This window comes from Notamacropus eugenii, chromosome 6 (genome assembly GCF_028372415.1).
Source record: "Notamacropus eugenii isolate mMacEug1 chromosome 6, mMacEug1.pri_v2, whole genome shotgun sequence".
NCBI classification, from domain to species: domain Eukaryota; kingdom Metazoa; phylum Chordata; class Mammalia; order Diprotodontia; family Macropodidae; genus Notamacropus; species Notamacropus eugenii.
In genome coordinates this window covers 174,354,081-174,377,369 of record NC_092877.1, presented here as the reverse complement: position 1 = coordinate 174,377,369, position 23,289 = coordinate 174,354,081, and the positions used below count along the sequence as shown (strand labels likewise).

General features: G+C 37.2%; 1 protein-coding gene across 1 annotated transcript; it reads left to right on the top strand.

Moving 5' to 3' along the window:
- Positions 1 to 99: 99 nt before the first annotated feature.
- CNOT11 (CCR4-NOT transcription complex subunit 11) lies at positions 100 to 23,223 on the top strand. The gene is made up of 7 exons (XM_072621609.1): positions 100 to 633; positions 3,947 to 4,111; positions 8,858 to 9,010; positions 13,424 to 13,626; positions 14,759 to 14,961; positions 21,328 to 21,424; positions 21,507 to 23,223. The coding sequence occupies exons 1-7, from the start codon at positions 138 to 140 to the stop codon at positions 21,702 to 21,704; spliced, it is 1,515 nt and encodes a 504-aa protein (XP_072477710.1). The 5' UTR covers positions 100 to 137; the 3' UTR covers positions 21,705 to 23,223.
- Positions 23,224 to 23,289: the final 66 nt, after the last annotated feature.

Sequence of the window (23,289 nt, the reverse complement as noted above, 5' to 3'; positions counted from 1 at the left end):
GTGGCAGCGGGAGCGGGAGTTTGGGCGTCAGTGGGGGCGGCAGTGCTGGACGGAAGCGGAGGGGGCGACGGATCCGAGCGTTTAGGCCAGGCCAGGGCCGGGGCGCGGGGCCGGAGGCGGCGGCGGCGGGGGGGTTGATGCCCGGCGGCGGGGGGAGCCCGGCGCCCTGCAGTCTCCTGGCCGCCTCGGAGCCGCGGGGGGGCGAGGAGGCAGCGGCGGCGGGGCCCGGCTCGGGCGGCCCCGGGGGCTCCTCTTGCGGCCCCGGGCTCGGCGGCGCCGGCGGCGGCCCCGGCGGCAGGATGAGTCTGACCCCGAAGGAGCTCTCCAGCCTGCTGGGCATCATCTCGGAGGAGGCCGGGGGCGGCAGCACCTTCGAGGGCCTGTCCAGCGCCTTCCATCATTACTTCAGCAAGGCGGACCACTTCCGCCTGGGCTCGGTGCTCGTGATGCTGCTGCAGCAGCCGGACCTGCTGCCCAGCGCGGCGCAGCGCCTCACGGCGCTCTACCTGCTCTGGGAGATGTACCGCACCGAGCCGCTGGCTGCCAACCCCTTCGCGGCCAGCTTCGCACACCTGCTGAACCCGGCGTCCCCGGGCCGGGGCGGCCAGGAACCGGACAGGCCGCCGCTCTCAGGTACGGAACTGCCACCCGGCCCCGCTCCGGCGCGGAGCGTGTCCTGGGGCGTTGGAGCGTCTCGGGGGCTATCTCGGCAGGTGTGCTAGTGGGCTGTGAGCCTGTCATGGCCCCCCCTTGGCTCTGTGTCCTGGGCGACTGAGCCTGTCATGGCCCCCCTTGGCTCTGTGTCCTGGGCGACTGAGCCTGTCATGGCCCCCCTTGGCTCTGTGTCCTGGGCGGCTGAGCCTGTCATGGCCTCCCCGCCCCCCACCGGTGTTCTCAGCTGGACAGTGAGGAGTTGTGCTGCCCCATCAGGGGCAAAAAAAAAAGTATGCTTCAAAAAGCATTGCTGTATAGTTTTAGGATTTGTCAGTAAGCATTTATTATGTACCTATTTATTAATTACCTATTAGTAACTATCACAGGCACTGAGGATCCCGAAATAAAATGAAGCTTTCAGGGAGCTTGTATTCGTTTGGGAAATTAACAAATGCAAATATAATTAAATATAAAACTTATACAAAGTAACTTCCAGGAGAGTAAGCACTAGCAATCAAAAGGACCAAGAAAGGCTTCTTGTAGGAAGTGGTCCTTGAATTTAGGAGAGTAGAGATTCTGAAAGAAGAGTGGAAGTGACGAGGTTGTAGATTCCATCAATAGGTGGACAGTCTGGAGGTAGAGCATCAGTCTCAGCAAGGAGGTCAGTATAGCTAGAATAAAAAGGAGAAATACGTAACATCTGGAAAGCTAGCTTGTGAAGGACTTGAGTGCCAAAGGGAGGAGTTTTTATTTTAGACTAAAAATAGTAGGGTACTAGTAATAGCTACCCCAGCTTTTTGAGCCAGGGAGTGACATTGTCAGGTCTAGATTTTAAGAATTTCACTTTAGCAGCTGTGTGGAAGTTGGAGTGGAGAAGAATAACTTTTATTTGAGTTAATATGAAACAAATTGGCTCTGCTGTAACTTTTAAGTCCCACGGAGGAATGGATAAACAGGTTAGAGGATTTCAAGAGAATTCTTTTAAAAGTGTACTTGTCCAATTGTGTGTCCTAGTGGAAATAGACCTGGACTAGGAATTAGACCAGTATTCTAATCCAAGCTTGTTGCTTATCTTTGGCACCTTTGACCAAGCTGCTTCACCACTTTGGACTTCAGTTTCCAAATAATTTCCAAAATGATTGAGACTAAGAGACCTCCAAAGTACTTTCTAACCGTAAATATTAAGACCTTAAGTTTGAATAATAAATAGTCTGCTTTTCTAGCCTTATCTCAACCAAGCTGAACTACTTTTTCCCATTCTCTTTCTTGATAGTTTTTATGTAAAGTTTTCAAATCATTTTCATTATCTGTAGTTTTAAGTCTAATCTTCATTCTAAGCATTATATGGTGAGAAGGTAGGGATCATACTCAAGTTCATCTTGTCTAAAGTAGATTACTGCATGCCATATATAAAATGAACAGCTATGTAGCAAGGATAAGGATAGATCACCTGGGGCTAGGTTCAGGTGTTTTCTTTAAGGAAAGCTGCTCAACAGAACCAGGAGAACATTATATACACAGTAATAGCCACAGTGTGTGAGGACTGTTTCCGATACACTTAACCCTTCACAGCAATGCAAGTAGAGCACATAAAAGATTGCATGCTATCTCAGGGAGGGAGGGGGAGAAAAGTTAAATCTTGTGGAAGTGATTCTTGAAAACTGAAAACAAATTGAATTTTCAAAAAAAATGTTTTTAATCCCTCAAAAAAAGGGGGGGGGGGAAACTGGTCAATATCTGGGCTTCTTATTTAAAATTTGAGGGACTTTGGCATCTATGAGATTTAGACCCTAATAGTATGAAGCAGAAATTATAGTCCACAGATGACTTTTCTGGGACTAAAAGCCCCTAGATCCAATGTAATATCCTTTTGTACAAGGAGAGATGGTAGGAGTGGTGCCTTCTCCCTTCAAGCCTATATGAATTATTGGAGGCAGTATGTTCAAGTGGAACAGGAAGCTCTAGATTCACATTCTTTCTCTGACACTTAGGAGCTGTATATCTAAATTAGTTAATCTCACTGAGCCTCAAGTTCTAAATCTGTAAAATGAGAGTGATAGTACCTGTAACTTTACAGTTTCATTGTGAGAATCAAAGATCATATACACAACAGATTTGGAAACCTTAAAATGCTTCATGCATTTTATAATAGGCACTTAATACATTTTTTTTTATTATTTGAAGGGACTGGAAACAAGTAAAACATCTTTTATATATTATATTCCTTCTTCTTCTTTCACCCCTTACCTTAGAAATTGTGACACCAGTATGGACAACTCACCTTTTGCTTTTTGGAAACTTTCATGGGCTGCCAGTGATCTGGCTAATGCTCTTGAGCTGTGGTTTATGAAATTCCAGTATTAATCTCACAATATGTAGCCTTCCTTCTTCCACTTTTTTTTTCCCCGACAGGGTACTTCAGTCAACTAGAATATCTTTTACAAGTCAATGGGTCTCTGACTTTGAAGATCATTACTGTATTGGGAAAAAGAAGAATAAATCCTGCAGGTGCCACCAAAGTAATAGCTATATTCTTAAATTCAAAAATAGAATTTTTAAAGGAGGACAAGGACTTTAAATAGTATAGAATTCCGAATAAGCCGGGACAGATGAGAACAAGAATTCATTTTTTAAAATTTTACATTGAGAACAGACTTTGATGAAGATGGTAGATTTCCATGACATCTGGCCTTAAGGATGTTCTAATCTATCCTTTATAGTACTTTCTGTATATTTTTCCTAGTACACTCCTCTAACTACATCAGCTCTTTCCACTCAAAAATTTGAGTGGCATTCTATAGCTTACCAAATAAAATTTGTCACATCCATTATTCAAAGCTCTCCACAGTTTGGCTCTAGCCTGCCTTTCTAGCCTTATCTCAACTATTTCTCCCATTCTCTTTCTGCCCTTTCTTGTCTCCATCTCAGTCTACATCTGTCAAATATTCTCCCTTCCTTAAAGGTTTAAGGACAGCTTCCTCAAAGTCTTATTTCACACACTCCACTGAAAGTGACCTCTTCCTCCTTAAATTTCTCACAGGCCTTTACGTGGACTTTTCTTTTGGCATACTATCCCTTTCAGGTATTTATTTACAAGTCATCTCATTGGATTGTAAGTTCCTTGAGAGTAGAATCTGTTTCTTATTTATATTTGTATTCCTGTTGAGAGTCTTTATCTTACACATGTTAACTATTTTACCTTATGCTTGTTGAGTGTGACAGCAGTAATTTTAAGAGACTTGAGGGTTTTTTTGAGTAATTGTATTGAAGCCTTTTTTTTTTTTTTTTGCAGGGTTTTTGCCTCCTATAACTCCACCAGAAAAGTTTTTTCTTTCCCAGCTAATGCTGGCCCCACCAAGAGAACTCTTCAAAAAGACACCTCGACAGATTGCCTTAATGGATGTAGGAAACATGGCCCAGTCAGTGGACATCAGTGGGCTTCAGCTAGCATTGGCTGGTAAGAAAAGAACCAGCATATAATCACTTCTTTATTGAGTCTTGAAAAAAATGAATTTATCTATATGTTGTCCTTAATTAAAGATCAAGGTAAACGTGCTGGGAGCACAGATACCTTCTGTGGAAAAGAAATTCTTTAGTTCTGAGTCTTTATATCTTTCTGTTTTAACATTATATTGTATGAACTCATTTTACATTTTGACTGAATCATTTGTTTTCTTAATTGCCTCAGAGGAAAACTGGATGTAATTTAAAGTCTTTCTTTGCTAATAGGAACTTTCTTCAACTATAAGGTAATAACTTCTTGCTATCATAATTTATTTTGCATTAAACATATATTTAAATTTCTCCTTTTTTCTAATACATCCTTTTCTCTCTAAAACAGTATTTTACATCTTTAATGAAGTCAGTAGTAGTTTAATTGTCTTAGAAATAATATTTCTTAAGGCAACATACCAAGGTTTGAAAAGAAAATGCCTTAAAAAGTTTGGAAAAATTGTTTGGAAAAATAATTAGGAGTTTGTATTAGGAAAATCCAGCCACTAGCCAGCTATGTGAAATACACTATAAATGTCAATTACTTCAACTTATCAAGTGTTTAATTAAACATCTACTGTTTCCTAGGCACTATGCTAGGTGTTGACAGTACATCAACAGAATTAAGAGATGTCCCCATCTTGAAAGGCTTATATTATTACAACATTGGCACCACTAAGTAATTATGAGATCATTTGAGAAGGAGGGAATAAGAGGGAAAAGGAGAGAACAGAGGAATAAGAGAAGGCATCATCTAGAAAGTGACACTTGAATTGAGCTTTGAAAGAAAGTAAGGGATCTAAGAGGCAGGGATAAGGAAGAAGTCTGTCCCAGACATAGGTTACAGGAGAGGGAATGCCAAGTTCAGATTGATTAGTTTGCTTCCTTTCCTGCTCTGCATTTTAGCCTATTTGACATGTCAGAAAAGTAAGGCAATAAACCAACATAAAAGCCAAGCTAAGAAGTTTGTACTTTATTCTAGAGTAAGTTAGGCCACTGGAAAAACTTAAGCAGGAAATGACATGGTCATAATTGATTTAGGGAAGATTACTTTGGCAGCTGATTTGGGCAGGGGAGTCAGGTTCCTAGATTTCTCTACCATGTTACCTTCTATCAAAAATTGTGATTACTTTCTTATAGGTCTTTTTTGCAAATACTTAATGAGCATTGCAATAAAATGTTTGTATTTATCTTTAAATGTTTGATATGGAAATTTGCCTCAAACTAAATGATGAAATTGTACTGTAAAGATCTAATACAGGAATTGACCTTTGAACTCTGGTCTGAGTTCTTCTCTGTCATCTCTTCTGTGCTGAATTATTTACTAAGTTAAATGGATTACTTTCCCCAGAATAAGACTATGGTTAAACCATAGTGTTTAAAGGGACTTTTCTTTTGAAAGAAAAAATAAGAATCATAGTCTGATATGTTCACAGAGAAAATAATTGAGTTGTTAATGATTCATTAGAGAAATATATTTATCTTTTATTTCACCCTTTTCCGATACAGAAAGCAGTTGTGTGGAGTAACATAAACTTATCACAAAAGACTTTCTTAGAACTTTTTTATATAATTGCCATCATTTTGTTGAATCTTATCAGATCTCCCTCCCCAGCTTCATGTCTTTCTTTTAATATAGAGGTGCTTGTGATTGTTCACGTTATTTGGGGTGCTAAAGATATTTGAATGACAACCTCACTTTTTGACAGAAAGGACTATCCTGGTAGATGAATTAGGATTAAAGTGGGATCTGGTCATAGGGAACAGTCTTAAGAAAAGAGAATATGCTCAGGGGAAAACTGATTGTGCTCCCTCCCTTCCCCAGTATCACCGATTACCCTCTTGGAGTCTATAGCAGCAAAGCAAGATAAAGTGTTGTTTTTTTCCTCCTGTATTATCTTCTTATCTGAAGTATTTAGCCATTTCCTCCTCCATTCTAGGATGTCCTAGATTTCATCCTTTGCAGTTTCTGCTTTGCCACTATTTTGACAGAGCTAACTACCTCTGGTAGTGAAGGCCCTCTTTTCTCAAATCATTGGGGAGCAAGATGTTCACGCGAGTGAACTTCCCATCAAATAGCTGAAAGTTTTTTAGCACCTAAACTTTTACAGTATTTTAAAATAATTTTTTATGTAAACCTTTGTGGCACATTGTATGTTTCTTGACTTAAGCTAAATTAATTCATCTTTAATGATCATCTTGATCATCTACCTTTTGAATTGTGATGACCCTCAGGCCTGTTAAGCAGTGTCAGTGTCAGCTACTACTAGAGGCAAGTACATTGATAGTAACAGCAAATGACAAAAATCAGCCTAAGAATCTTAGAGTCATTTAGTGCTGGGGCCATCTGTGTCTTCAACCTCCAAATCTTCTACGGAGCAGGGAAACTGAATAAGCAAGTTTCTTAGATCTATGACAGTAATGTGTAAATTAAGTGCAAATATATTAGAAGTAAGGTCCTGAAATGCTTGGGGTCCTTTTTTTTCCCCTTCTGGGATCTCTCTACTAAAAAACTATCAGCTAAATAATCTCTCCAAAAGTGAAATATTACTGGTTAGGCAGTACCTGCTCCTAGATGTAACATTCTTCTAGATAATTTTATTCAGATCAGAGCACAAAGTCTTGATTGTCTATAGTACAGGCCCAATGCCAGCTGTCAGTTGGACCTGTAGACCAGAGACACGTATGTGAAACCTAGCAAAGCATTGCCACAATTGACAGTTAGCTTTTTGTATGACTTTTCAAATCTCTTCTATGACGCATATTGGTTTTTCTTTCTTTATTTACATTTTTGTCTGTTTGGAGAGCTGATCCTACTAACTTTCTAATCTCCTTGAAAAAAAGGAGTGTCTGTGACTGAGAGAAAGGCCTTGTATATATCCAGACCACATATGACACAAATTATTGCTTTTTAGATAGAGCAAGAGATAAGTGGTGTTAATGCCATTCTCTAGTGTGGCATCAACCTTTTAGCGGTGTATAAGTGAGAAAAAAGATGCATGATGTCAGTTTCCACAGTACTTGTTTACTGAGTGACTTTTTAGGTTAACTGGATGGAGTACTTTATGTTATTGTATGTTACGATATTTTATGGTGTTTTTCTCTTATTTCCCAACTCTGTTTCTCATCATTGTTGCATATATGTTGTTATTATTTAAGTGAAATTACCCGTTTAATGATCTAAAATTGTTCTAAATCCTTAAGGAATTGTTTTTTGTAGGTGATTTAAACTTTACATTGCCCATCCTGCTATATGATTAGGTGATCTTATTATCTTGGAATAATGGATTCTAAGACGTTACCAGACACCTAGGTGGCACAGTGAATAGAGTGCCAGGCCTGAAGTCGGGAAGACATAAGTTCAAATGTAGCTTTGGACTCTTAGTAGCTATGTGACCCTGGGCAAGTCACTTTACCCTGTTTGCCTCAGTTTCCTCATCTGGAGAAGGAAATGGCAAACCCCTCCAATATCTTTGCCAAGAAAAACCCAAATGGGGTCATGAGGAGTTGGACACAACTGAAATGACTGAATAGCAGCAGGATATATTATCCATAAACTGTTGCAGTAAAACAGTTTTGATAACCTTTAAATTGGTGCTTTTGATATTTTTGTTCATTTGTTTTGGTGTAATAAACTTTAGGAATCAAAGTATTTCAGTAAACTCTTTCCTCTTATAATTCTTTTGACTTTGATTTTAGATGCTAGGTTAGTGTTATCTAAAGGCATAACTTTAATCCCTATAAGAAAAAGATTCTGACCAGTTTGAGGCTGAGTGAGTTACTATATTCCTACAGCTGCATATTGGCATATGCACAAACTGTTCATGGAAAGGGAAATAAATATACGTATATTTTGGTACTGCTGTAATAGAAGCTAGTAAAAGAACATAGTACATCAGAATATGTAGATTATCTCAGGGCACTTAAATTTCATAAATGTATCTTGTGATTACTATTTAATAGAGGGGAAATCAAATCCAAAACAGCTTCTACTATCTTATGATTTGTTAGCTTCCAAGAAAGGTTTATACTACATCTAGCACAGCAATGAAAATGTGAATTAAAGATTGAGAAATTTGGCAAGGTGCTGTAACTGAGCTTGTAGTCTTCCTTTACCTAGACTGAAGATTTCCCAATCCATTCATTTTCACAAGTGCAAAAAAGTGCAGCTGTCTGCTTTGGAACTAGCTACACAAAACATCTCTCTGGAGGTCTAAAATTCAGATGTATTGCAGTGGGATTGATTAGCTTCAAGCAACATTTTCCAGGCTGGTAGGCAAAAAATTTGACGTACCAATTACTTTTATTTATGAATCGTGCAATGCATGTGTTCTTAATTTTTTTTCATAAAAACTGGAGGAAATAAAAAATGCTGGTACTCCCAGTAGGAACAATCTTTTCCCTCATGACACTAAGCATATTCATTTTATGGGCTGGGTTTTGTCAGAAATTACTGTCAAATACATGTTATCTACTTAATTAGTCTACGATTTGCTAACTTGTTTTTTCTTTCCTCTTATTCTACCAGTAAGAATTATTTTAGGACAGCATTACCCCTGTTTGCCAGTACCCTAGGAGGAGCATCATCTCCTTGGAAGGCTATAAAATGTTTCATTTCTGCCTGCTCAAGCTTAGACTGTGTTCTAACTGCACTATGAATAATAAACTGTTAACTTTATATTATTTAAAAGTCCTCATTTTTTTTTTCCAGAACGGCAATCTGAATTACCAACACAGAGCAAGGCTAGCTTCCCTAGCATTCTCAGTGACCCAGATCCGGATTCTTCAAATTCTGGTTTTGATAGTTCTGTTGCCTCACAAATCACAGAAGCTTTAGTCAGTGGACCAAAGCCACCTATTGAAAGTATGTATATAAATTAAATTATATTCATTTTGTTGGGTTTTGCAGTGCTGTCATATGAATTTCAATGTTTCTGTAATGGCTGTAATATGAGAATATAATGACTCTGCTGTTAGGGATCTTGTGAAAACTAGATATGATCAAATATGTGAATGTTTTATAAACCCAAATATGTAGTTATTATTATAAAATATTGACCTACAAGGAAGATGATCTTCCCCTAAAAAAGGACTTTATACAGTTTATCAGATACCTATAATCCTTATACAAGAAGTACGTAAACTTTTAATAAGTAGTTGTATCTTGAATTTTAGCCAAGAGTGAAATATGATGCTTCTTAAATGTTTAGATATGATTTCTGGTGCTGCCTTAATTCAGTGACAAAACAGTGTTGCACTAATATTATAGTTAATCTTCTTTATAGTACTACTATGAGTGTACAGTAAGTATTATGGTTAGTTCTCCTTACGCTTTGTAATATTCCATTTTGGCCTCATCTCGTGATTTTTTCACAAAAATAAGCATGTGGAGACGTTAAATTGCCAAAAATCACAGTGGAGTTTAAGTAATCACTTCTGTAAGAGAGCTAAGGAAAATAATGTTAAACACATTACAGTCTTCTTTTTGCATTGGTTTAGCAGGGTTTATTTGCCATGTGGTTACCTGTTTTCACTACTAGACCACAATAGCTGACAAATTTAAGATGATTTCTGGTGTTTGAGGAGGGGTGGAGTGTGATTTTGTTTTTATTTTTAAGAAAGCTTTCCTCCGTTTAGGTAAATACAGTATGTAGTTGAGCCCAAACTAGTGACTCATGTTTGAAATTAAGTAGTGCTAAATAGTTTTATGTTGCAATGGTATTTTAAGTTAACGATATTCACCCACGTATGCATGAAACTTTATGTGGATGAGCTTTACTTCATTTCCTTGCAAAAGTCTAGAACATATCAGAGAACTTGTAAACTTAACTTCCTGAGAACTAGCATAGATGCTTCAGGAATTTGTTCCAGACTAATTTCATTTTAATTTTGAAAGGGTTTCTATACGTGCACAATCAATAAATCAGAAATTCATTTCAGCAAGACATTTGACAATGCTTGTGTTATTCTTGTTGGCTAAACAGACATGGTTTAGATGATGTTAAAATTAGCTGGATTCAGAACTGAGAGACAGGATCCAAAGAATAGTGACTGTTAATAACTACCTGAAGAAAGGAGATATCTAGTATGGCAACACTGAAAATAAATGACCAGAGTGACAGAGGTTGTGTCCCCACTGTTAACTCTAAAAATACCAAAGAGCTTTCACAAGTTATCATAACTGCAGTTAACTCTGAAAAATAAAATAATACCAAAGAGATAACAATGATCATAAACCAAAAACTTTCTCTATTCCATTGAAGGAGAGAAACTAGACACATGCTGGGATCCCTCTAGTAGTGTGGGCAAATATATATATATATATATATATATATGTACATATATATATATATATATATACACATACACACACGTATGTATATACTAGTGGCTAAGCAGTGGGCTGTAGCCTTGACAATGAGGAATAAGAGCAACAGTGAGGCAGGTTTGATTCATAGGATTTGATGACTGGAACATGGGTACTGCAGGTGCTTGTCTGAGCTCAGAGACCACCTGGTGCTCAAGTGAAAAAATTCTGGGGTTTTGCTATGACTGAGTTCATCCAGAGGGTGAGTGCAAAGAATTGTTATGCCAAGCTCAGCATACACCTTGCTTCCTGGATCTTATCTCTGGAAAACAGTTTCTCCTAATAGTAAAAAGAGCGGTGATCTTGGCATGGGAAACCTGATAAGACAATGCCCCAGGCATCCTTGGCCCTATGCTATTTAACATTTTTATCGTGGACTTGATTTGAAGGCATTGGTGGCATATTTATTAGATTTGTAATTTATACACTATCATCCCATATCTCTGCTTTTGTTAAGGATGAACTCCTTAAGGTCATCTGTAATTGGTGCCTCTGCTTCCTTTCCTCTCACTCCCTTTAACTCTCCCTAGTCTGGCTTCTGATCTTCTCCAACTGAAACTTCTCTCTCCAAAGTTATCAGTAATCTCTTTTTTCCCCCTTTCAAAAAATTTATGTTTTGTTTTTTATAGTACCGTGGTTTTCTCCCTCATCTCCCCAGTATCCTTTTCCCTCCTCCCAGAGTACAATCCCATATAACAAAAGACAAATGATTATCACATCTCTTTGTCTAGCCCAATCTCTAGGTCTTTTATCACATCCAAAATAGAATTCTTTATCTTTTTCCATAAACCCTCCCCTTTTCCTGACTTCCCTTTTGCTTTTGAGAATACCACCATCTTCACAGTTACCCAGGCTGACAATGTAGGTGTCACTCTTCACTCCTCTTTAACCACCAGCCCTATATCCATTCTGTGCCAAGTCATGATAACTTTACTGTAGTAACATGTCTCATATGTACCCTGTTCTTCTCTTTGGTGTGGCCGCCATCTTGACTCAGGCCCTAATTATCTCATACCTAGACTTTTGCAATAGCCTTGTGATTGATCTTCCTGCCTCAAGTCACTCCATATTCCATTCAGCTATCAAAAATTGATCTTCATTAAGCTCAGGTCGTGCCATGCCATCTCCCTATTCAATATCTATCACTCAGATATAATATTTCATCTCCCTTATACAGATATTTTTACTAGCTGTCCTTCATTCCTAGAATTTTCTACCTCTTGGCTTCCCTGGCTTTCTTCAGGTCTCAGCTAATGTCTCACCTTTGCAAGACCCTTCTCTAGTCCTCTTTAACTTAATATCTTCCCTCTGAGATTATCTCCAATTTATCCTGTTTATATGTAGTTCTTTGCATGTTGTCTCCCCCATTAGACTGTGAACTTCTTGAGAGCAGGAATTTTTTTGTATCTTTTGTACCTTTTTTTGTATCCCCAGCACTTAGCATAATACTTGTAATGTATTAGGAGCATAATAAATGCTTGTTAACTTGACTGACTTTACACAAAGCTGAAAGGAACAGCTGAAAGATGACTGAAGACTGAGTCTACCTAACTGGGACAATGGAAATAATTTTTTTGTTTGTTTTTAATGAACATTAAGGGAAGAATAGCTTTGGGCAACAGTGATGCATTGAGTTTTTATAACATGTTGAATTTAAGATGATGGCAGGACATTGAGGTAGAGAGATCCAGCAGGCAACTAGAAAATAGGATCTAAAAAGAAGCCAAGTCTGAAGATTTGGGGAGACATCTGTTTAGAGGTGATAATTAAAGTAGATAGAGAGCAGAAGGCAAAATTTTGAGGAATTCCTGAATTTAGAAAACATTAGCCAGTGAAAGACCTATCAGAGGTAGGAGAGTGTGTCATGGCACCCAAGCGAAATGACTGTCATGAGGGAGGAAAATCAGACTAATTCAACATCATCAAATAGGTAAAGGGGAATGAGGATTGAAAAAATCCATTGGTGGTTTTAATTTTTTTTTCAGTAAAACAAAACTTTTAATAATGCAGGTGTTAGTTAACTTGAAAAAATATTAGAATTTTTAAGGTGTTCAGACATTGTACTGTCCTAACAAATTAAAAGTTACAAATTTGGGAATACTGTTACAGAATGAACACAGTGCTTTGGAAGATAACTATTGCTATGCCAGTGTTATAGTGTTGCAGTATTTAAATATGAGATTCTTAATATAATTCAACTTATTTTTCCAAAATACTTTGTTGTATTTAGTAACTGAGTATGTTGTGTGTGTGTGTGTGTGTTATTTTGTGGTTCTTTTTTAAACATTCTCTTAAAACTTGGTAACAGCTGTTCATAAATGGTGATTTTTAATAAACTTTTTGGTCAGAAACCTGAAGGCATGACTTGCAGGTGATCTGGATTTAAGTGAGGGAGGGCTATGCAAGGTCATCAGCTTCACTTTCTCCTCTGGAGCCATCAGGATCCAGTGGCAGTATATGGATCAGGGTGACTAGAGATGGCCCCCATGTAGCTGACCATTATTAACCTGGAGGCATATCTCTGATATGCTATAGATCTCTTTTCCCAGCTGTGCCCCATTCAGTAATTTTACTAATTGAATAAACACTACAAGGCATATTTACCAAATTTGTGCAATATATAGAACTGCAATGGATTCCAATATATTGTATGATAGAGTTAGGGTTCAAAAAGATCTCTGCAGATAACAGTGCTTCTCAGACTAGTAGAAATTTATTAGAGGGAAACATGAATTCCTTTTTCTACCTCTGATTATAAAGTTTCTGACAAATCTATCAGTGGAATATATTTTTATTACAAGTGTTTTATTACTGTGTTAAGTTGCATGTGTAAATGTAATGGTAGAATGATGTTTTTTTAGGAGCCCATACTTTATTCAGAAGTGGGGAAATAAAATCTTCATCTTACAGGTCACTTTCGACCAGAATTTATCCGCCCGCCACCTCCGCTCCATATTTGTGAAGATGAACTTGCATGGTTAAACCCAACAGAGCCTGATCATGCAATTCAGTGGGACAAATCGATGTGTGTTAAAAATAGCACTGGTGTTGAGATCAAACGTATAATGGCTAAAGCTTTTAAAAGTCCCTTGTCTTCTCCACAACAAACACAGGTAGGTGTTCAGTTTCAAGCATGTTGTTTTGTTTTCCATATTTGCTGATCTGTCTTGGTCTTTAGGTTTTAAAAATTCTAGATAAAAGTGTTGGATTATAAACCAAGTAAACTTACACTAGCACTAAATAAGCAAAGGCATTTAAATTCACCATGTCTTGAGCTCTTACTGTTAAAGTAGACATAATCACTTACTATTTTTTTCTTCCTAAAAGGTTCTTTTCAAACTCGTGCCACCCTAGTCAGAAAAATGATGAAGTTATCAGCTTTTATAGTGTTACATCAATTTTCACAGTCCCCACCCCCATATTATGAATGGGTGCAATTGTGTGAGCAATTTCTAAATAATTTATTTGATCTAGGAATCGTTTCTTGTTTTAATATGGCAACCAAGCATTGAATTCAATTTTTTTCTTCCATGGGCTTCCTTCTTCCACTCTCTGAATTCAGTGAATGGCTATTGCCACTCAAGCAAAGCACCAACCTCATATACCATCCATTTTTATGGTTTATATATACTTTTCTTGGAGGATAGAATAATTGACTTATTTACTATAGTTTTATTTTAGCCCCAAAGTCCAGTTTCCATCAGCAAAATTCTAGCAGAGTAGGTGATATTGTTGTGAATTTTTAAGCATAAATTGCTTCAGGAGATGAGATAATTCAGATTTGAGTACACTGAAGATTCAAATACATATTCTAATGTATGCTGTGCCAGCAGGCCACTTGTGGCACACTAAAGGATTTCAGGTAAAAAATGTAGCAACCTTTGAGCCACAAGTTGTGCAGACCTGTTCTAATGATTTAGCTGAGGTAGTTGGAGTAATGGCATCGAAGTCAGTGAGCACAACAGAAAGAACTGGGTTGAAGCCTTTTATTCTGACATACTATCCTCAGAACTTATCTACATTGATAGATTTTCTTCACTGGGAAGTCTACAACATATTATGGGGCTGGGCAAAAAAAAAAAAAAAAGCTTAAGACTTTATGGGAAGTGAATCAGAAATCTAGTTTATTGAGAATGTATTTCATAAAGATGTATTTTAGACTTATGTCTTATGCATGTGAAATGACAGTTTGAAGGTTATGATTAAAGTATGACTTATTTTCTTTTATATTTGGCTATGTTGTAGCTCCTTGGGGAATTAGAAAAAGATCCCAAGCTCGTTTATCACATTGGTCTCTCTCCCGCCAAACTGCCTGACCTCGTGGAAAATAATCCTCTAGTTGCTATAGAAATGTTACTGAAATTAATGCAGTCAAGCCAGATAACAGAGTATTTTTCAGTCCTGGTCAACATGGATATGTCTTTACATTCAATGGAAGTTGTAAATCGGTAAGTGTTTCTTCTTTACTAGATTGGGACATGAATTTCCTGTATCTAGTATGGGGAACTCATTTGTATTTTTCTATAGATTCTTTCTTAATGTCTAAAAGGAAAAAAATCAGTAAATTATGAAGCAAATAGGTATGTTTCATAGAGGAATTAAAGATATCAATGGCCTTGATTATATTTTGTACCTTCTAGAAGCAGTTCCCATTAGTGATGAAGTGCTAGACCTGGAGTCAACAAAACTTAAAAGATTCAGGTCCTACTGAGGAGCTGTAACTGGGCCAGTCATTTCTTTGTGCTTCATTCAGGCTTATCTACTGTTTTTCTTCCCAAGAGTATTATAACTCCTTTAATTATACCTTGATTGTAAATGCCAGCAAGTTAGTGTTAACTTAATATTTTAGTACTTAATTGGTTTAGTCTTTTTTTTTCTATATTCCTAGCACTTAATAAAATAGTAAAAATATTATGGCAAATAGTAAAACACTTAATAAACGCTTATTTACTTACCTGCTTATTGAAATTCAAACACATCCGTCATTAGCAAGCACTAACTTTATTTCAGACAGTTGACACAGTTGCACAGAACAAAAGGAAGGCCAAAAGAAAGCACAGACAAGGAGTACGATGTTGAAAGTTACATGTTGAATTTATTATAGATTTAAAAAGAAATGCTATATGTAATAGATTTCACAGATTTTGTGTGAAATCATCAGTTCTAAAAAGGTTTTATTAATAGTTGACACCAAGTTCAGTAGGATTCTAGCTGAAGAATATGCTAATAGGCTTTTCTTACATATATACACTAAACTCATGTTCAATATAGTCAAGGAATTAAATATTCTGGTTAATGAAAATTCAGAATTAATCATAGCCTATGTTGTTCCATATTTCAAAAGAAACTTTAGTGAAGACAATACCCTTCATACTAAAACACTTTTGAACATAATTTAATCTTTCTAAGATTGTCCAAAGGAAAACTTAACATATGTTAAGCCTCTTATGCTGAATTTCTTCAATAGACAGCTCTCTTCAACTGAGAGCTCCCAGCTCTCATTTACATATAATACCCACTTACCCATTTACTTTAAAACTAACTAGAAGATCAACCACAAACTTACTGTAGAATTAAGGGACTCCTCAAAAGAGGTTTCGTATGTATGCTAAAAGTCTTCCCTATTAGAATATTTACATACCTGGATTCCTTTGGAGGTGGTACAGCAGCAGAGATAATGCATAATACCGATGATCTACATGTAATTTCTTTATGGCTTTGAAACGTATTATGGGTTTTATACCTCCACTTTGTTAATTCTATTTAAGCTGTTGTAAATCTGGGGGAGATTCCTTACTTATACAAGCAGCATCCCTAAAACCCAAAAAATTGGTAGCAGATTAGCAGGTTTTCTTATTAAATCAAAATCTGATTCTAGTGAACTTTAATTCCCTTTTCTTTGAATGCAGCAGAATAAGCCTGAGCCATTATCTATATGACTACCCTGTAAACACCACCTACTTTTCATTCTTTTATCTTCCCTTCTCCAGGATGAACACCCCCAATTCCTTAAACCAGCTCGTATGTGATATCATTTTTAGCTCTTTTAGAGACACACTTGACACTAATAGGTATCAAGGAAAATTTATTACAGCATTAGAGGAATTGAACACTTTGGCCAAACTCTTTTCAGGAGGAGAGATCACTGCATACAAAGTGAGGTGAACTAGAGTCTGTTCATTCAAGACAGATCCTCCCACCAGGAGACGGATCAATCCATTCTCTGTTAGGTCACCATCTTCTGTACATGCCCCTTATATAACCACTCTTGTTGTGATTCCCCCCTTCCAAACATGCTTTAATATAGGACCCATGATCAGAAAATGCAGGGATAATTTTATGTTGGGTGTGTCTGCAAAATGCAGGGATAATTTTATGTTGGGTGTGTCTGCTTATACACGAGGTTCATTCAGCTTTCTCCAGGTTATTCTAGATCATTTTCCCTGACTGGTTCAGAATGTCAGGCCTGGACCTTCTTATCAAAAATTTTGTGACTTTGTGAAGGCCACTGTCTGTCTCCTGATTGGTTAAGCCCACCTGCAGTCTGCTAGCTTTCTTATTATCTGACTTATTCTTAGTGACTTCATCAATTAGTAACTCTGTGGAAACTTAACTCTTGACTGTCTCTCACAGCCTTTATCTTATGATCCTTGCCTTATTGGACATGCTGCACTGTGTACATAACTTTTTTAAATGTACTCAAAATAAACTCAATTATCTGAAGGTGCTCTGGCCAGGACAGAATACATAAATTTACAGTTCCCCTTATTCTGGAGACAGCATGATATAGTGGATTTAGAATCAGAGGACCTGCATTCACATCCTGCATCTGCTGTTGTATCAGTGTTAACTAATCTCTGAGCCTGTTTTCTGTCCAACGGACTAGCTGTAGTGACCTATGGATACTATACTTCTCCTTCTGTACTTCATTTCCTATGGTGTTTTGGGTAGCCTTATTTGTTATTGCCTCACACTACCCCTTCTGCTCTAAATCCTTTGAATTTATCATTGTAAATAGCTATCTGCTAATACTCCCAGAATCTTTTCACAAGAACTGAATTTATTGGTCTAAATAGCAGACTACAATCCCTAAAACTGAGGTCTGCTTGAGAGGGAAATTAGACATATTTATAGGGAAACAAAGAATACTCAAACTGGAAGACCTTTTTTTAGTAACTACATTGAAGGCTAACCAGGCTGTAATTACCCTGGCTTTTCTTCTCTGACCCCGCCTCCACCCACTCTTCATTCCTAGAGCAATCCCTTACCTCCTTTGTACTACGTCTCACTAGCCTTGAAGTGAAATATTGATTTGTAAAGAACTGGGGCATTCGTTTCCTCTCAAGCAGGAGGGATCTGCTTACCTTACAGCACAAGGAAGCAAAGAGTTCCCCTAGCCCAGGGATTTTTTTTTTTTAAGTTTTTAACATTCACTTCCATAAGATTTTGAGTTCTGAATTTTCTTCCCCAAGACAGCATGCAATCTGATATAGGCTATATATACATTCATGTTGAACATATTTTCACATTGGTCATGTTGTAAAGAAGAATAGAATCAATGGGAGGAACCACAAGAAAGAAGAAGAAACAAAGCAAAAAAAAAAGAAAATAGTATGTTTTGATCTGCATTCAGACTCCATAGTTCTTTTTCTGGATATGGTAGCATTTTCCATTATGAGTCTTTTGGAGTTGTCTTAGCAAGGATCTAAAAGTCTGTCAAAGTTAGTCATCACACAGTGTTGCTGTTACTGTGTACAGTGTTCTGGTTCTGTTCACTTCACTCAGCATCAGTTCTTCTAAGTCCAGAATTTTCTGAAGTCCGCCTGCGCATCATTTCTTATGGAATAACAGTATCCCATTACATTCATATACTGCAACTCGGCCATTCCTCAATTGATGGACACCCTCTCAGTTTCCAGTTCTTGGACACCACAACAATTTTGTGGGTCCTTTTCCCATTTTTATGATCTCTTTGGAATACAGACCTAGAAGTGGTATTGCTGGGTCAAACGCTATGCAGTTTTATAGTCCTTTGGTCATAATTCCATATTGTTCTCCAGTTGGATCAGTTCACAACTCCATCAGTACATTTGTGTTCCAGTTTCCCCATCTTCTCCAACATTTATCATTTTCCTGTTTTGTCATGTTAGCCAATCACATCATGTTAGGTGTGATGTGGTGTCTCAGAGTTGTTTTGATTTGCTCTTCTCTGAGTGATTTAGAGCATTTTCTCATATGACTAGAAAGCTTTAATCTCTTCTTCTGAAAAATGCCTGTTCATATCATCTTATCATTTACCAGAGAGTGAATGACTTGTATGTATTCTTATAAATTTGAATCAATTCTTTTTATATTTGAGAAATGAGGCCTTTATCAGACACTGGTTGTAAAAACTGTTTCTGCTTCCCTTCTAATCTTGGTTGCATTAGCTTTGTGCAAAAACATTTCAATTTAATGTAATCAAAATGATTCATCTTGTCCATATTGTCCATAATATTCTTTATCTCTTTTCTTGCATTTTCCATAAATTTGACTCACTTAATATGCTTATAGTATCAGCCTTTATATCTAAATCATTTACCCATTTTGACTTTATCTTGATATGGAGTGTAAGATATTGGTCTATGCCTACTTTCTGCCATACTATTTTCCAGTTTTCCCAACATTTTTTCTTTAATATTGAGTTCTTATCCCAGAAGCTGGAGTCTGTGTTTATCAAACAATAGATTACCATAGTCATTGACTACTGTGTCTTGTGTATAGCCCTGGGATTCTTGGCCTTTTTTTTGTTGTGGACTCCTTTGGAAGTCTGAAGCCTGTAGACCCATTTTCGCAATGTTTTTAAATGCATAAAATAAAAATCAAAGAACTATAAAGGAAAGCGATTATACTGAAATAATGAAACCAAAATGGTTTTTTAAAACAAGTTCAAAACCTCCCCCACCCCCCTTCCCAGCCTTTCTTTAGTAAATTAGTATAACTGGGGATGGGTAAGTAAGGTAAAGAATAGCCTATGTCTTAGAGCTACGAGGTCACATGGACCTGATAATTATAATCTTGGACAATTTGCTTCAGCTCTCTGAACCCAATTTTCTCATTTATGAAAAGGCAGAATACTTGAACAACCCATTTCACATTGTTTTAATAATGAGTTTTAAGCATCTAGAATTCTCTCTATAAAGAACAAATACCTCATTCATTACATAAATGTTTTCAGTAAGCACCGATTGTGTGTAAAATGTCATGATAAAATGTTAAGAGAAAACAGTACCTACTCAACAGCTAAGATATAAAGGTAAATACAATGCAAAACAAAGTGCTATATGATTTTCAAGTGTGGAAAATAGGAAGCAAGTTTTATTTCCACACTTTGATGGGGGGTTGTGACACAGCATGGACAGGTTAGAGGTCAGAAACTAATACGCAGGCCCAAGGAGCTGAGTGGGGAAGATCCTATCAGAGGAGAACATGAAGTCATATGACCAGGGTATGGTATCTCGGGAAATCCAAAGTTCAGAATTCTATAAGGGTCCTGCCTCATCATGACCTGGTCGCAGTCCTAATAGTGGCTATGCCGAAAGCTACCCATTCCTTCTGGGGAAGGGACGTAGGCCTTCCCTACTCTGAACTCCATTTTTTAAATAAATTTTTCTTGATACCTTTTTTTGTGAGTCAAGTTCATCTCTAACTCTAGCGTAGGAAAAGTCATGACCAACTAACCCTAAATCACGCAAGGCCTTATGGAAGAGGTGCCATTTGAGTTGGGCCTTAAAATGGTTCAGTGGGCAAAGAGAAAGAAGGAGGACACACTTGACCTGGAATAGAGTGAGCAAAAGCAGAGGCAAGAAAATACATGGCATGTTCACATGCTATTTGGCTAGAGCATAGAGTATGCAGAAGGAAATTAGAAAAGTGTGATAGTTATCAGATTATGACATTGCTTTAGTGTCAGGCTAAGAAGTTTCAACTTCATGTAGTAGGCAAGAGGGAATTGATGACATCTTTGTAGCAGAGGACTGCTTCATGTGGAAGACTGAACTGACGTCGATAGGGAAGGATAGGGATTGAAGGAGGAAAAGAAATGAGAACAAGATTAGGTGACTATTTTCCAAGAAAAAGATGGTGGCAGGAAGTACATATAAAGAAATAGCATGATTTTTTTGTAAGTACTATCAATATTGGTAATTGATTGGGAATTGATGAGACAAAGGAGAGGGAAGTTTAAAAAAAGACCCAAGATTTTGGCTGTGGAGAGACTAAGTAATGCCACTGACATAATTGAGTCAAAAAGAGGAACAGTTTTAGGTGAAAGACATGTTTGGTTTGGGATATGTTGAATTTGAGGACTTGGTGAGACATGCAAATAAAGTTGCTCATCTAGGCAGTCAGAGATGTAGGTCTGATGAGGAAAGAAGGGTCAGGGCTAAAAAGAGATTTGGAACTCATCCCTGCAGAAGCCAAGGCCATGAGGTACCACATACTGCAAAGGAAAAGTGGGGCCAAAGACAGAACCTTGGGGTTCTTAATTGGAGGTGTCTTGAAAGATTAAAACAGTTTACACTTGAATTTGCACTTGAACGTTGCAAAGATCAAATTCCTATTTTTTTACTTAAATAAATTGTTTAATAAAAATAATCCATTTATTTTTATTTTGTTTTTTATTAAATGGGTTTAATGCCATGTCTTAAGAAAATTTCCACAGATGTAATTAAACAAATTAATTAAATGCTGGAAATTCTTTTCAAAGAGAAAAAACTCCGATTGTCTTTTTATTTGTGATCTTGCTTTTTGTGCACATTTTTGTTTTCCAACAGACTCACAACAGCTGTTGATCTACCTCCTGAGTTTATTCACCTTTATATATCAAATTGTATCTCCACCTGTGAGCAGATTAAGGACAAATATATGCAGGTGAATAATGAAAATTTACAAAAACTTACCCTGGCAAATAAAATGTGCTTTAAAAAAACTAAGCTTTCTTTTTCCATTTCAGAATCGTTTGGTGCGGCTTGTATGTGTCTTTCTCCAGTCTTTGATCCGCAACAAAATAATTAATGTACAGGATTTATTCATAGAAGTGCAAGCATTCTGTATTGAATTCAGTCGAATACGAGAAGCAGCAGGCCTTTTCCGATTATTGAAGACACTGGATACAGGGGAAAATCCTTCTGAGACTAAGACATCAAAATAAGGCCTCACCAGTTCTGCCTATCACTTGTACTGTTTTAATTTTCAAAACTGTTAGAACCCTGAATGGATGGACGGCTTGGACTAATACATTTTGCCCACTTGAAGCAAAACTTTGCTTTTGCTTTTTTTGCTACTGATTTTCCTTTAAATTAATCTTCTGGGATGAAATAGAAGGTTTTGTCTTTGGCTGCCTTGGTGGACAGTGATCCATGGAAAGAACTACTATCCTGAACTATGAACACAAGTAGACTAGAGAGCAAGCTTCCTGTTTTGGTTTATGAGAACAGCTAATTCCCTGTGAATAAGTCATGACTCAAGCTTCCCAAAACTCAGGCAAACTTTTAAGGAATTATTTAAATGGGAATAAAGAAAAGACTACAGAATTTATGAACTGAATTGATATCTTACTTTAGATCCTGAATCCTATAAGCTTTAATTTGTGATTTAATCATTCTCAGAATAACAAATTGAAGGAAAATTTTAACTTTCCTTAAAAGTTCTCATTACGCACACTATGAACTTGATAAAGAAAAATCTTTTACCCTTTAAGCTGCTGAGACTTTTAACCTGCTCTTTTGACTTTCCATTTTTGACTTTCCAACGTGGGTAACTCATAAAAAGTTCCTATTTTCTAGATTGTTCTACCTGGTTCTTTTTTTTGTTCACATTTTAACTCTCAAAGGCTACTTCTGTTACTGGGTTTGAAAGAGGTGACATCAAAAGGATGTTCCATCTAAGGAAAAGTAAAGTTCCTACATGTGGTGGGTATCCTACCAGGGTTATTAGAACTTATGTTAAGTGTCATCTTTTTACTGGGGGGGAAAAAAAAAAAAAAGCAAAGTTCACTCTTTCCAAAGAGTGACAAATACAACTAACTGGAAGCTGGTATTTAAGCCCTAATCTGTCTCCTTCTGGGCAACAGTGCCTTACCTCAAAAAAAAATCATTTTTTACACTATCCCTTTTCAACAAAGTGCGTAGTGCTTTTATTAGGAAATCCTACCTTGCCTGCCTTTCCTGTATCAGAAGGAAATCAAAGTAAACCTAAAGCATCTATATTGTTCCTTCCTATAATTTAATTGGGGGGAGGGGGAGGGGTATATTCTATATGGGTTTGTTGAATACAAACAGCCTGTTCTTATGAGCTGGAGGATTTATGAGTTCTTAACAGTATATTTGCTTAGAGGAAGAACTAAAAGGTTTTAAATGCCTTTTAAAGAAAAAAGTGGTTTAACCTGAAGACTAACAACTTCTAAGAAGACTATGGTACAGTCTTCTAAGACTTACGGTACAGTGGCTAATTACTTCCATACCTTTCTATTATTTTAGTTTGCTTTTTTTTTTTTTAAGAACATTTTAAGAAATTAAGGAAATTAAAATTTGGTGTGGAAGAAAAGTTACTAGATATGTTAATATTTTCAAATGGAATTCCAATCCTTTAAACCCCATAGCCATTTCTAGCTCCTCTTCTCTCCTGGATAGAGAACTCAAATTGTATGAATAAAATTGTCACTAAAAGAAGACTTGTGTGACCATTTATTCAGTATTCCCAAGACAATTTTAAGTGTTCACAATAAGCTTATAGAT